This window comes from Pantherophis guttatus, chromosome 6, assembly GCF_059756535.1.
Source record: "Pantherophis guttatus breed Tessera chromosome 6, ASM5975653v1, whole genome shotgun sequence".
Classification (NCBI taxonomy): Eukaryota; Metazoa; Chordata; class Lepidosauria; order Squamata; family Colubridae; genus Pantherophis; species Pantherophis guttatus.
The window spans coordinates 17,307,544-17,322,629 of NC_142068.1; the positions used below are offsets into that span (position 1 = coordinate 17,307,544).

General features: G+C 40.6%; 1 protein-coding gene across 3 annotated transcripts in view; it reads right to left on the minus strand.

Annotated features, from left to right (window-relative positions):
* The window catches only part of FNDC3B (fibronectin type III domain containing 3B), a 313,079-nt gene that overhangs the window by 20,677 nt on the left and 277,316 nt on the right, over window positions 1–15,086 (minus strand). For all 3 annotated transcript variants that reach the window (XM_034438975.3, XM_034438974.3, XM_087872515.1), the window contains exon 24: window positions 740–906. In XM_034438975.3, coding sequence (XP_034294866.2) covers window positions 740–906 — 167 coding nt within the window. The remainder of the gene's footprint in view (window positions 1–739; window positions 907–15,086) is intronic.

Below are 15,086 nucleotides of genomic sequence, written 5' to 3' on the forward strand. Positions count from 1 at the left end.
GTTAATTTAACTGTAGGAGGTTTCAAATGGGAAATGAGCAAAAAAGATCCAAATTCAATATTGGAGTGGATTCATAATCAAGAAAAATAGTACAAAACACACCAACTGAACCGAAAGTCCAACAGTTGTTAAGTGCGCGAAGACCTGTCATAAGTCACTTGAAACTTTGAACCGTTGCTGAATAAATGATTAGGGGACTGGAGGCTAAAACATATGAAGAACAGTTGCAGGAACTGGGTATGTCTAGTTTAATGAAAAGAAGGACTAGGGGAGGCATGATAGCAGTGTTCCAATATCTCAGGAGCTGCCACAAAGAAGAGGGCGTCAAGCTATTCTCCAAAGCACCTGAGAACAAGAAGCAATGGGTGGAAACTAATCAAGGAGAGAAGCAACCTAGAACTAAGAAGAAATTTCCTGACAGTAAGAACAATTAATCAACTTGCCTCCAGAAGTTGTGAGTGCTCCAACACTGGAAGTTTTTAAGAAGAGATTGGACAATGATTTGTTTGAAATGGAATAGGGTTTCCTGCCTGAGCAGGCAGTTAGACTAGAAGACCTCCAAGGTCCCTTCCAACTCTGTTATTCTAGTCTAAATATACACCAGAATGGTTGTAATTTGAGGACTACCTCTATGTTGTGATAGGGGGAAAAGTGATTACAAATGGGTTTTAGGTCCATTAAATGCTTCCTCCCCACCTCCCGCCCACCCCACCAAAATCAGGAGACGTATCTTACTTACCTTTAATGACAGAGGGGATAGATTTAGTTGTGCTGAAGCTAAAGACTTCTGAGAAAGGCCCTTCCCCAGCACCATTTACAGCCTGTATTCTAAAAGCATAGCTGGTATATTCCATCAGCCGTTGTACCTTGTAAGTATGACTAGGCCCCCTATAGATTGAAGTAAACCTAAAAAAAAGAGAGAGAAGTACAAATTTGTTGTTATTTGTTTACAAGGTTTTCGTTGATAAGTTGTCTGTGACTCACCCCCCCCAAAAAAGGTTAATGTCGTTTAATCTAATATCACCGTAATGATATCTCAATCTAGAAGCTCAGGTGCAAGTTCCCTAGATGGATTTATCACACAGTATTTGTATCCTTTTGACCAGAGGTGGTATTCAGCAGGTTCTGACCAGTTCTGGAGAACCGGTAGCGGAAATTTTGAGTAGTTCGGAGAACTGGTAAATAGCACCTCTGACTGGTCCTGCCGCCATCTATTCTCTGCCTCCCAAGTCCCAGCTGATTGGGAGGAAATGGGGATTTTGCAGTAACCTTCCCCTGGAGTGGGGAGGGAATGGAGATTTTACAGTATCCTTCCCCTGTCACACCCACCAAGCCATGCCACGCCCAGAAAGCCATAGAACCAGTAGTAAAAAAAATTGAATCCCACCACTACTTTTGACCCCAAGACCCCAGACTCTCAGTGATTTGCATATATATCAGCCCCTCAAACTATAAAATATATATTAGAATTTTCCTCTAAATCTTAACAAAATACAGGTAGCCTTCGACCACAATTGAGCCCAATGTTTCCATTTTACAACGCAGTTGTTAAGTTAGTAACATGGTTGTTAAGTAAATCTGGCTTTCTTATCGACTTTGCTTGTCAGGAGGTCAATGCAAGAGATGATCACATGACCCTGGGACACTGCAACCCTCCTAAATATACACCAATTGCCGGCATCTGAATTTTGATCACCTGACCTTTGATCACTTAGGACCATTTTTCACACTTATCAAAGTTCGCAATGGGGTGGGTTTTTTTGCTAAAACCTGTAAATGTCAACAATTGTGGACAGGTGACTCTGGCACAGGGGTGGGTTTTAAAAATTTTAGCAAGGGTTCTCTGGTTGCTGGGTGGGTGTGGTCATGGTGGGTGTGGTCAAGTTGGCCTCCTGCACCACAGCTGGGGGCGGGCGTTTTTGCCCTCCCCGGGCTCCGGAGGCTTTCCTTGAGCCTCCGTGAGGGTGAAAATGGCCTCCCCAGGCTCCGGAGGCCCTCTGGAGGCCTGTTTCTGGCCTTCCCGAACTTCTGGTAGGCCTGTTTTTCGCCCTCCCCAAGCCTCTGCGCACGCCCTGTACTTACCTGAATCCAAAACTGGCCGCATGGGGATTCCTTGGAGGGGTGGGGCAGGGTGGGCGGGGCCAGCCAGGAGTGGGATTTGGGAGTTCTCTGAATTGCACAGAATCTTAGCTAGAGGTTCTTCCGAACCCCTGCGAACCCCCAGCAGCCCACCCCTGCTCTGGCGCACTGCAAACAGTCATGGCCAATTGTCAAGCACTCCAATGCAGTTCCATATCTGTGGGAGGGGGCAGTGGTCAGAACTTCAGAACTGGATCATAAATACCTTTTGGGCATGTGTGCGTCATTCACTTTATCCCCTTTATTTTAAAAATGATTTGAGCCAGGCTTAAAAAGATTTCGCCCTTATTCTGTTGCAGTTGATTTCATGTGGCATAGTTTCTATTCCAGTTGGTTTTATTTTGATTTTATTAGATGTTGTCCTTATTACTACTATTTTGTTTTGTGTTAACGTTAAATTGGTTTTCATTTTATGCAGAATTTTAGCTTTTGGCTCTGGAAGATCAAAAATTAAATAAATGGACTTGGTCTCATCCACCCTTTTATGTGAGATACACACAGCCATGAACCAGGAGAGTATGAGGTTCAAAATGTATTGGAACTGAATGATTTCTCCCTCTTCTAACCAGATCATTTCCTACCATTTTTTTTTAAATGCTAGTCAGTGTTTGGACTTGGCAGTATTTGCTGCAAGGGGAGCCGGTGAATTGAATTTTCGATACTTCTAATTAGCAACAGCAGGAGCATAATACCATGCAGTCAATGAATACTAATGTTTCTCAGAATAAATCTGGAATTGTTATTATTATTATTATTATTATTTTAACCTGGCACCAAGGAGGGCTATATGGGTAATGAAAGTTACCGTTTTTTGTTTTTTTTTTTGCAGCAAAAGTTGGCAAAACAGTGAAGTGGTAATGATTAGGGATGGAGATTTTAAGGAATTCAGAAAGCTATAGTATTAGAGATTGATGTGCAGATGTGATTTTTTTAAAAATAATAATAGATGTTGATGTTATACATGTTGACGGCAGAAAGATTACTTTATGCACAAAAATAGAAGGACACTGTGATTCCCACAATGGACAAATGGCTGCAAAAGTTAATGGAGTTATCGTAATTTAGAAAGAGTAAACAACACCATTAATTTTATTTCTACTTGGAAACTGCTTTTGGACTTAAGTGCTTGAGGTGGGGAAAAAAAATGAAACTTTGATTTTGGGTCTTACTGGTTAGATATGTTTGGTGTTATAGAAATGGCTAGTATATACTATTATATAAAAATAAAAAGCTGAGGTTTCATGGTACAGTAGAATAAGAGCTGAAGAAGCTTCTTGGACGAGAAGCAAAACGTCTTCAAAGAAAAACCAGAAAGTCCAGTTGCCTCTTGAAAAAAAGCACCTTTGGGACAATCAAGACCTGGATGACTGAGAACCTCCATAGATACCAAAAGGAATCAGAAGTCAATGCTTTTTTCTTCCCCCACCCTCTACCCTCTACTTTTCTCCTTTTCCCCTTTCCTCCCCTATTCTACCTACATCTTTCTTTATATTTTTGTATTTTATGCTTTGTAAAAATGAATAAAGTGTTGAACCACGTTGTGCAGATGTGATAAGATGGTGGAGAGAAAGAAGAGAGGATTAAGAGTTGTGTTTGTTGGGAAACCTTGTGGCAAGAGTCAGGAGAGTGTAGTGTGGTGGCATTGTGCAGAGAATGGTGGTTGTGGCAGGTTTAAACTAGCAAACTAGAGTTTTCCTGGACTTGATTAATTATCTGGAGTCCAGTTGGAGGAGACTTCAACCTACTGTCACTGAAGCTTGGTTGGGAAGAAGTCACAGTGATTTTTTCCTTTTTTAAAAAAAAAGAAGAAGAAGAATTTATTCAATTTTTCAGATAAAGAGATATAAAAAATAGAAACTAATCATTAACACAGAAAAAAGAAAAAGGTAAACCATGAAAAAGAGAGCAAAGCTCAAACTGCAAAAAGCAAAGAAATGACTTCCAACTTTCCTCTTGCAAACAGCAATGGGATTCTCATTTAAAAGCGAAATTAGTAGAGGAAAGTTCTCATTGTTTGATTTTTTTTTTCATTTTGCTTTGACCTTATCTAAATATTTCTTTAAAATATGGGTGCTGTGAACAGTCTTATCCTTGATCTTAAATGGGAAATACTTCTCTCTTGGAAGATACATTATTAGTATTTATTTGTAGTGCTAGTAAACACTGCAAAGCACTAAGATATAATCCTATCTCACAAGCATTAATAAATAAAAATGAGATGCTTTTATTCAACCATGTGTATCAAAAAGAAAATAAAAATATTATTCTGCACCGAAATCTAGAAACTAGAAAAATGTGCAGCCTGGATTGCTACTGATGTTCAAGATCACAACTTTTCTGAGCTATATTTTGGGATTTAAGGTATGTTTGCTGTTCTTTAAATGGTGGACAATCTGCTTATTTTTTTTTTATCATGACATTTTAATTTTAATTGTTTTAAATTGGTGCACTGAATCTCTATTTTGGGAATCTTTAGTGTAAAAAAGAAGATTAGAAATTATACCTATGTGCACAAATGCTGCTGATACTGTAATAGATAGATTCTGTTATCTTTGTCACACATTATGATCTTGGCCAACAAATCATGTTTTTCTTCATTAAGAGTAGTAAAATGAATATTTCTTTTTTCACAAGTAGATGTTTCCCACAGCAAGATTTCCATGTATAATAATGCAATTTGGGCTAATGATCTAATTGTGTGCTTTCAATTTGTTTTTTTGATTGCTTGCGTTCATTTAGCCTTTTCAAGGAGATTCATTTAACTTGCCAGGTATACAATACAACTCTTATCTTTGTTCCTAAGATTTGCTTGGAGCATTCAAAAGCATCTGTTTGATCACTGTTGAAAATGGTATGTTAGCCTGTGGTTTAGCAATCTGTTATAGCAAATCTGGCCCAGCATGTTAATAATTACGATTTTGGAAGCCAGGTTTAATATCTGGAGGCAACGTGAACCCGTGATATTCACATTACCTCCAGATAATGTGAATATCTGTAGGTTTCATGACTCTGAAAGCAATGTTGGTGAAAAACAAAACTCACGGTAGGACTACCTTCTGAACCCCAGAGCAGGTTAAGTGAATAGACTCTACAGGAAGACTGTATTTTACTGAGATAAACTATAGTAACATAATTTTGAAAGCTGATTATTATTATTCCCCTCTCTCTTTGGAAAACACTTCTGCATTTTTGCACACAGATGTTAAGATCAACATAAGGAAGAAGTTTAATATATTTAAACAGATGTAAACCTGAAAAGTTGTGGAAAGAGATAAGAGTCACTGTTAAAATTTTAAAAAATGTTCCCAAAATTCAAACAGGAAAAGATCAAGGATGGGCTCATGGGGATTCGGGTGAACCCCCAAATGCCACCCCTGGCTGGCCACGCCTACCCCACGCCCACCCCTCCCACCCCTTCTCTCCCAGGAGTCTCCACACGGCCCATTCATCATTCCAGGTAAGTGCAGGAGTTGCCGGAGGGTCTGGGAGGGCAAAAAATGGGCCTACCAGAGGTTTCGGAAGTCCAGAAATGGGCCTGTTTCCGGCCTCCAGAGGGTATCCGGAGCCTGGGGGAAGCTGTTTTCGCCCTTCAGGTGGCTTGAGGAAAGCCTCTGGAGCCTGGGGAGGGCGAAAAACACTCCCCCTGCCGTGCTGCAGGCAGCCGACTAGGCCACACCCATCATGGCCACGCCCATCCAGCAACGGGGCAGAGAACCCGTTGCTAAAGAATCTGAAGTGCACCCCTGGAAAAGATCTAGGTATGAGACATATCTGGCAACAAGAAGGATGTATGGCAGCTGCACACAGATTTCCAATATCAAGTAAGGAAGGATAACACATATTACATTGTGAGACAAGAAACAATAGATGGAAACTAGTCAAGGAGAGGACCAAGCTAGAGCTAAGGAGAAATTTGCTGACAGTTAGGACAATTAATCATAGAACAACTTGCCTCCAGAAGTTGTGGGTGTTCCATCACTGGACAGTTTTAAGAAGAGACTGGACAGTCACTTATCTGGAATGGTATAGGGTTTCCTGTTTGAGCAGGGGGTTGGACTAAAAGACCTCTAAGGTTCCTTCCAACTCTGTTATTCTGTTGCATTCCGATTTCTTTTACTTTTCTTCTAATTTCCACTTTCAATGTGCAAAAGTGGTCTATTCTGTTGCTCTTATGACCTTCGGTAATGCCCTTACTATTTCCGGATAAAAAATGAACTCAATTCATGTTTTCAGATTTGTATTAACTCTTTTCTCATGTGTACATATAAGTAGACAGGGTTATACATTCAATGTAAACAGTTCTTCTTCTAAACAGATAATCACAATTATAATCCTAATTTATTCTTAATGGCCCAATTACTTTTTGTGTACTTCTTCCTCTCATTCTTGTCTATGTTTTCATGTCACCTGCAGACTAATTTTTTAAATTCAGAATGTCATATAATTTTTCTCAAAAACTCATATTTGCTTCTTCTATTCACTAGTCACTGAACAATAACCTATGGATATCTACATTTATTTGCATCCACCAAAATATTCATTCACAGGACCAACGTTTTGAAATAGGCATACTTTGTCAGGACAAGGCAGAACCAGATTTAACTTGCCATTCAAGCAAAGATTTTATTGGGTCATTTGAGGACCAGGCATTAAGAACAACTATGGTGTACTTTTCAAGAGAATAAAAGCAGAAAACCGGGTGTGAACAGCTCTCAGCTCTCAAATAAAACACAAATAATAATACAGTAGGCGCAAATGTCAAGTCATTACTGAATCTCATCCCAATTCTTTTCAAAAAATACTGGTCAGTGAAAGCAATAACAAAAACTAAAGTAATAAAAATGCCAACTAGATACATCGATTCAAAGACCATGATAGTCTGATAATACCCATTATGCCCTCCTACTGTACAACTCAATGCTATGGAAGATCCAGCTTCATTCATATAATATCAGCCAAACTTTTATTACCCATGAAGGAAACAAGGTGAATGTCATCCCAATAACACTATATGCCATTATAAATGAAAAACCAGGGTTGTTTTTTTTTTTAAAAAAAATCTAAAAGCAAAGCCTGGAGTGAAAATACCATTTCTTGCTGAATAAAGCAGTAATGTTCAGGCAAATAGAATAACAGAATTAGAGAGTTGGAAGGGATCTTGGAGATCTTCTAGTCCAACCCCCTGCTCTGGCAGGAAACCCTATACCAGGGTTGTCAAACTGGCGGCCAAAGGACCGGATGCGTCACGCACAGGCCACGCCCATCCCAGCTCTACAAATGGGGAAAATGTCGCGAAACATCACGTGACGGCAATGTGGTGCTGCAAATTTGACACCTGTGCCCTATAACACTTCAGACAAATGGTTGTCTAAGCTCTTCTTAAAAACCTCCAGTGTTGGAGCATCCACAATTTCTGGAATCAATTAACATTATCCATGTTTCTTTTCTATTAATAGCCTGAACTGGCCCCTTTCCCTTTTCTTTATAATGTTAAATAATAATGAAGACAAATATACAGAATAAAAAATTTCAGGGATATCTCCAGGAATATGTGCATGACAAACCCAAATTGATGGCGATCATTTATTAGATTTGTTATACACACCCCAGTTCAAAGATGGCAGCCACAGCCACACAGTCCAGGCCTTACTACTTTTTTCGTGTTACACACTTTTGACCTTTAAAAAACAAAACAAAACACTCTCTTCCCAATGAACAGGCCTGGTTCTTATTAAAATTGCTTAAGGTATGACAACACTGATTTAGTGACCAGTCCTTTTTAAATTTTCTCTAAGGATCTTCCAGGAAAGAATGCAGCGGTGAAATCCAGCAGGTTCTGACAGGTTCTGGAGAACAGGTAGTGGAAATTTTGAGCAGTTTGGAGAACTGGCAAATTCCACCTCTGGCTGGCCCCGGAGTGGGGTGGGAATGGAGATTTTGCAATATCCTTCCCCTGGAGTGGGGTGGGAATGGAGATTTTGCAGTATCCTTCCCCTGCCACGCCCACCAAGCCACGCCCACAGAACCCATAGTGAAAAAATTTGGATTTCACCACTGTGCATGTGCATGTCGCCATACCAATTTCCTGTTGATTTTTTAAAGCCAGTGCAATCAACAACGAGCGGGAATAGAATCATGATTTCCTTTATCCGTGATGTACAAAATTTTATTTATTTATTTCCTTGGGAAGGAAGCTTCCTCCTCTACTATCAATCTGGTTTTACAGCAAATTCACTTAGATCTGAAGCGTTACATAAATGAGAGCCAGTTAAAAACAATACAATACAACAGCAGTATCCAATGGTGTAAACAGGAATCAGAACTTCGCTTCACCTTCCTGGCTGCAAATGAAGCTATTTGTTTGTGGAAACAACCCAGGTGGGGAAATGAGAATGGGGCACATTAATTTCCCAGTGAGTTAAATTGATGACCTGAGGCTGTTTTCTTTGCAGGACACAACCATTGGAGCGTTTTTAAATTGAGGTTAACCCATCTCAGCAAACAAAAGCTGCTAATATTTGAATGAAATTACCATTAGGTGAAAGAGCTTCTTTTTAGATATTGGCCCACATTTCCTGCTTTTTTGAAAAAAAGGAACTTTAATGGCTTGGCCATTCTGCATATCAAGCAGATTTATCAGTCTAGTTCTCCCTGTGTGTCAATCTAGAAATAAACAATGTAGTCCATGAATAAATAAGATATTCCAAGCAGTGCTGCAACAAGGAAAAAGGCATCTCGTTCATCTGAAGTTATAGATGTGTGGACTTACCGATTGCCATAAATCCTTCATTGAAGGTTACACAAAGAAGAAGACTTGTTTACGCTAGAACAGTAAGATTTCTGCCAAGTGCTAATTATTTTCACATAATCAAGTCTATTCTCAGTCTGTACTATCTCAGTGTGTAAGTCTCATTTCCAAACAGAACGTCTACACGTCAACATGCATCCATGATCAACATTTGACTGTCAGTAGGAAGCAATTTATTCCTGAGATTTTAAAGCCTGAATGATTATGCTCCAATTCACTCCTCTAAAAACGGTCCCAAAGGTCCTTTTTCAAGAGGCAACTGGACTTTCTGGTTTTTTGTTTTGCTTCTCATCCAAGAAGCGCCTTCAGCTCTGACTGGATGGTGGGGAATGGAAGGATGTATACTCCTTGCAGACAGTTGGTCATTTGCATCCTTTTAGAGAGTCGTTGAGTCCACCTGGAGGTTTATCTGTGTCATCAGGGTCACCTGAGTGATGCAAATGGATGTGGAGCCTTTCTGGAACTGTTGAAAGAGCTGTGTTGTAGACTGAAGATAGATGATGTTGTATCCCTCTCCCTTTGTTGAGAGAAGGCTGTTCAGTTTTGACATAGGTGGCCTCTTTGACCCCTCTTTTAAATCAGAGGTCCTCTCTGTCCAAAACATGGAATTTGCTGTCTTCAAAAGAGTGGACTTTGTCTTTTAAATGCGGCTGAACTGCTGAATGCCTCTTGAAAAAGCATCTTTGGGTGCTATTCAGCAGGTTCTGACAGGTTCTGGAGAACTGGTAGTGGAAATTTTGAGCAGTTCGGAGAACCGGCAAATACCACCTCTGGCTGGCCCCAGAGTAAGGTGGGAATGGAGATTTTGCAATATCCTTCTTCCAGGAGTCAGGAGGGAATGGAGATTTTGCCGTAACCTTCCCCCAGGAGTGGGGAGAAAATGGGGATTTTGCAGTATCCTTCCCCTGGAGTAGGGTGGGAATGGAGATTTTGCAGTATCCTTCCCCAAGCCATGCCACCAAATTGGATTTCACCACTGGGACAACCATGACCTTTGCACAGGTTCGCCTGGTGCACCAATTGCGACCCTACTTGGATCAGGAGGCTCTCCTCACAGTCACTCATGCCCTTGTCACCTCACGGTTAGATTATTGCAACATGCTCTACATGGGGCTACCCTTGAAAAGTGTTCGGAGACTACAGTTGGTCCAGAACGCAGCCGCGCAAGCTGTCATGGGTGCACCTAGGTACACCCACATTACACCAATTCTCCGCGAGCTGCACTGGCTCCTTATTGGTCTCCGGTCACAATTCAAGGTGTTGGTTATTACCTTTAAAGCCCTACATGGCTCAGGGCCAGGCTATCTTCGAGACCACCTTCTACCGCATAGCTCCCAGCGATCGGTAAAATCCCACAGAGTTGGTCTCCTCCGGGTCCCATCAGCTAAACAATGCCAGCTGGCGGGCCCGCAGGGAAGGGCCTTCTCTGTGGCTGCCCCAGCTCTCTGGAACCAGTTACTCCTGAGATCCGGACCCACCCTATTGGCCTTCCGAAAAGCGGTGAAGACCTGGCTTTTCCGGCAGGCCTGGGGTCATTGATCTCACTGTTGCAATCTGGCGAGATCCGGCCATGAATGGTGTGAATGGGTTTTAATTGTTTTTAATGTTTTAATTTTTAATGTTTTTATATATGGTTTTTAAATGCATTGTAAGCTGCCTTGAGTCTTTGGAGAAAGGCGGCATACAAGTTGAACAAATAAATAAATAAATAAATGATCTGGATGACTGAGAATCTCCATAGACACCTCTAAAAAATGCTTCCAAGTATAAGCACATCCACATACAAGAACATTTTTACGGAAGCTTGGAAAAAAAACCTACAGAGGTAGAAAACAGGATGACCTGCATCCATTACAGATAGTCCTCGACTTAACAACCATTCATTAGTTTGAAGTTTCAAGGGCACTGAAAAATGTGATTTATAACCGGTCCTCACACTTACAACTGTCAGAGCATCTCCAAGGTCACATGATTAAAATTCAGCAGGTATTTATAATTGTTGCAGCATTCAGGAGATCATTTGATCACCATTTGCAACCTTCCCAGCCAGCTTCTGGCAAGCAAAGTCAATGAGGGAAGCTAGATTTGCTTAATGACCGCACGATTCACTTAACAACTGCAGTGTACTGTTGAACAACCAAGACAAAAAAGGTTGCAAAATTCGGTGCAACAACCACCTTGCTTAGCAATGGAAATTCTGGTCCCAGTTGTGTTCATAAGTTGCAACACGGCAGGGTATTAGCTCTAGAGAACCACTGGAGGAAACTTGTACAATCTTTGTTCGCAGCTTCCTATCCTGGAATTCTACAGCAGGTGTCCCCAACCTTTCGGACCTCAGGGACCACTAAATTCATAATTTTAAATCCCACGAACCACTAATATGATCTGCCTAATGACCGGCTGGGTGGGCATGGCTAGGTGGTCATGTGACTTGGTGGGTATGGCCAACTCAATGTCACTTACATCGAGGGGCACCTCGCCGGCCTCTACTCACCCCTCTCCTGCCAGCCACTCCTCGCCTCCCCGCCCGGGCTCCTTAGCGCCCCAACAGGAAGCAGTTGTTGGAGCTAAGCAGCCACCATGAGAAAGAGTTGGCAACAACTAAGTTGGCTTAGTTCAAATTGGATCTGACCGAGAAGGAGGCTCAGCAGAAGCACCTCACTCAGGACTACAAGCATAGGCTTTCCAAGCAGAGGGAAGACCTGCAGGAGTGCAAGGCCAGAAATTATATTTCTACTGAATCTACTACTACTTTAATTTGACAAAGCAGGGTAATGATTCTTCATTCTTTTTTTAACTGGGCTACTCCAATCAAAGCATGGCAGAAAAGTCTTCCAAAGGATTGCACAGTGCGTGAAGCATGCTGTGGAAATCCCTTTTCCTTTTTTCTCTTGGAATCGAGAATAATGTTAAGAATTAACATTAGATAATGTTATTATCTAATTAGATAAGAATTAACAACAATGATAACAGAAGAGAAAAGGGAAGGGAAAACAGAAATATAATCTGATGTACAACAGCTTTCTCAAACTGATGCCTGGGACTGCAGTTGTAGCCATCACATCATAGAATTCAGAGAGTTTGGGGCACCACGTATTTAGAGGATGCTAGGCAGGGGAAAAAAACCTAGTTACTCAGTAATAAATTGGGTATCAGCAATTTATTAGGTGTTGCTGTTCATACTTCAATCTGGCTAATAAGTGGGCTCTTGCAACTGTATGACTCAGTCTTAATTATTAATTTCCTTTCCTTATTCAGTAGCCAAAGCCTTTCAATATTTGCAAGTTGATTATTTGAATACGTTAATGCAATTTGGGGCAGGATATCTTTTGAAAGTCACTCTAGCAGCTTTCTGAGTTAAGTGGGAAGGAGGCATTGCAGTTCAAGGGGGTATTAATGCTTTTGATTTAATTTAGACACAAATAATTTTCTAGTTAAAACTTGAAAACTCACATTTGCAAGATAACTCATATTTTTGTCTTTATAGAGTGTTCTCTGTTTCTGGCAGAAAATAATGTTTATATTATTTAAATGTTAATGTAAATCATCTTGTTCATAGTTTTATATTACATAGTTTTATATTACAGTTTCGGCCTTATATATATTCTGATACCTTTTTGTCCTTTCAGTCAATACTATAAACTAACCTCAAACTGTAATTTGCAGTGCTGGTTTGGATCAGACTTGGCTTGTAATAAACCAGGAAGTAATAAATAAATGGGATGCAGCAATGTAACAAGCATTTGGAAGACACACTTTAAAAAGTGCATCAACATTAAGTACCTCATTTCAGCTCATTAAAGCAGCCATATTTTTTTCTTGCATGATTGCTACAAAGGGCAAATATTTCAGCACTGAAATGGAGGGAAAGCATCAATCAGTCAAGGTTAAGAATACTAAATGTCTAATGCAAGAGCTATTGTAGAAATTCAAGAGCTAATGTTAAAGTTTGTGTCGGTAATTAAATACTTGGAATGTCTATGGAGCTTCTCAGTCATCCAGGTCATGGTTGTCCCAAAGGTGCTTTTTCAAGAGGCAACTGGACTTTCTAGTTTTTCTTTAAAGACATTTCGTTTCTCATCCAAGAAGCTTCTTCAACGTCTTCAAAGAAAAACCAGAAAGTCCAGTTGCCTCTTGAAAAAGTACCTTTGGGATAAATATTTGGAGGTAATGATAATCACTAGGAAGGAAGAAAAACTCAAGCCAAGTCAAGCCAAGCCAAGGAAGAATCAAAATATTATTTTTGAAAATACCTGGAGAATGAACTAACCAAAAAGAAAACCTTTGAAGACCAAGTAATAAAGTGAATAAAGGCCCAGTCCTGTTCAACTCTTGGGCACAGTACTCATCTCCATTTCTTAGCTGAGGAAGCCAGCATTGTCCAAAGACAATTCCATGATCATATGGCCAGCATATGCTGACGCCAGTGGTGGGTTTCTACCAGTTCATCCCGGTTTGGGCGAACCAGTAGCGGTGGCAGCGGGAGGCTCCGCTCACCCACTCGGACTTCATCATGGACGCTCTGTGCATACGCAGAAGGTTCTGCACATGTGCAGAAGTGCACACTCACAGTTTCAAACCGGTAGCAAAGGTAAGTGAAAACCACTACTGGCTAAGACATACAGAATGCTGTTACTATCCCATTGAAGTGGTACCTATTTATCTACTCGCATTTGCATGCTTTTGCACAGCTAGATGGGCAGGAGCAAATCAAGTTATACCAGTGGAAAAATCTAACCAGGTGAAATTCTTTCTTGGAAACAAAAATACCACAGCTTTCATAACTGGCAAGAGAGGCTTGCAGTTAATGTGTAATTGCAGCAATGGTGGGAGTCCAGGCATTCTTCAATATACAACCATTTGTTCAGCAACCCAGGGTCTCCTTCACCCCTCAAGGTATCCCATGCTATGTGCATAATGACTGCCAGGGAGAGAGCCAGGAGTGCATGGGTGTCTTGCTTAATGACAGCAACAATGGCTGTAATTCTGAGCTCATTTGTGATCGTAAATCAAGGACTACCTGTACTTTAATGTTAAATTTAATTAACAAAATAAATCTTAGTTTTAGCTAGAAATGCAAGAAACTGCCTTAAATCAAATCAGGATCATCTGTTTTAGTCTTGCCCTGGTTCATTTCTCTAGACCAGCCCTTTTCTACTTGGCTATCCCCCCTGATAAATGGCATTTCTTTCCCAGAATTCTCAGCAGTTCACACACTAGGGAGATTGAGAGTTGAACTTCAAGTATCTCAGGGGAATCAAACTCACATCGTCACGTGATGTATCATGACTTTTTCTCCCTTGGCTAAACCGGGGGTGGGCATGGCCAGCACATCAGCGGTGAAATCCGGCTGGATCTATCCGGCTTGTGCGAGGTGGTAGGGCCGGCAGTGGGAGACTCTGCCCACCCGCTGGGATGTCATTATGTCCCGTTTTTGATCCTCTGTGCATACTCAAAAAGCTCTGTGCATGCGCAGAAGAGGTGCGCGCACACGCTCACATTTCCAATCTGGTAGCGAAGGTAAATGCATTTCACCGCTGGAGCACGTGACACATCTGGCCCGGGAGCCGTGAGTTTGACACCCCTGATGTACCTGGAGAGTTGTAGGAGGTTGATTTCAGGCTGTACATATTAATGATTAAAAGCAAATTAAATATAAATATAAATTAATTATATAAATTAAATATAAATTAAAAGCAAAAAAAAAAAAAACCCGACTGAAGCTGTGGGAGGCTAATCCGTGCAGAATATATTTTCTAATAAACTGAAATATACAGAATGTAAAATGTATTTTAAAAATAAAATATGCTTTCTAACCCTTTGCAAAGCCCACCCTTTTATTAGTTGGCAAACTAGAGACAACTTCACAGCCAAATTCTAAAGGAAACTTTGAAAGCAGTTGGCAGACAAACATATAATTAGCACACCAGTTAATTGGATTACTTTAGCACTGGTTCTTGGAAACACCTACAAGCTTCCCAGAAAAGCTATGATTGTTGAAGAGTTCAAACTAATTATCGCCATCAGAAATTAAAGTGTTGATGCAACTATGTTAATTTGTTTGACTTGCTTTTTAAAAAAGGTGACCTTACACTCTGGATTTATTTTTTACTTTATGTTTGGTTAACATAAAGGTAGT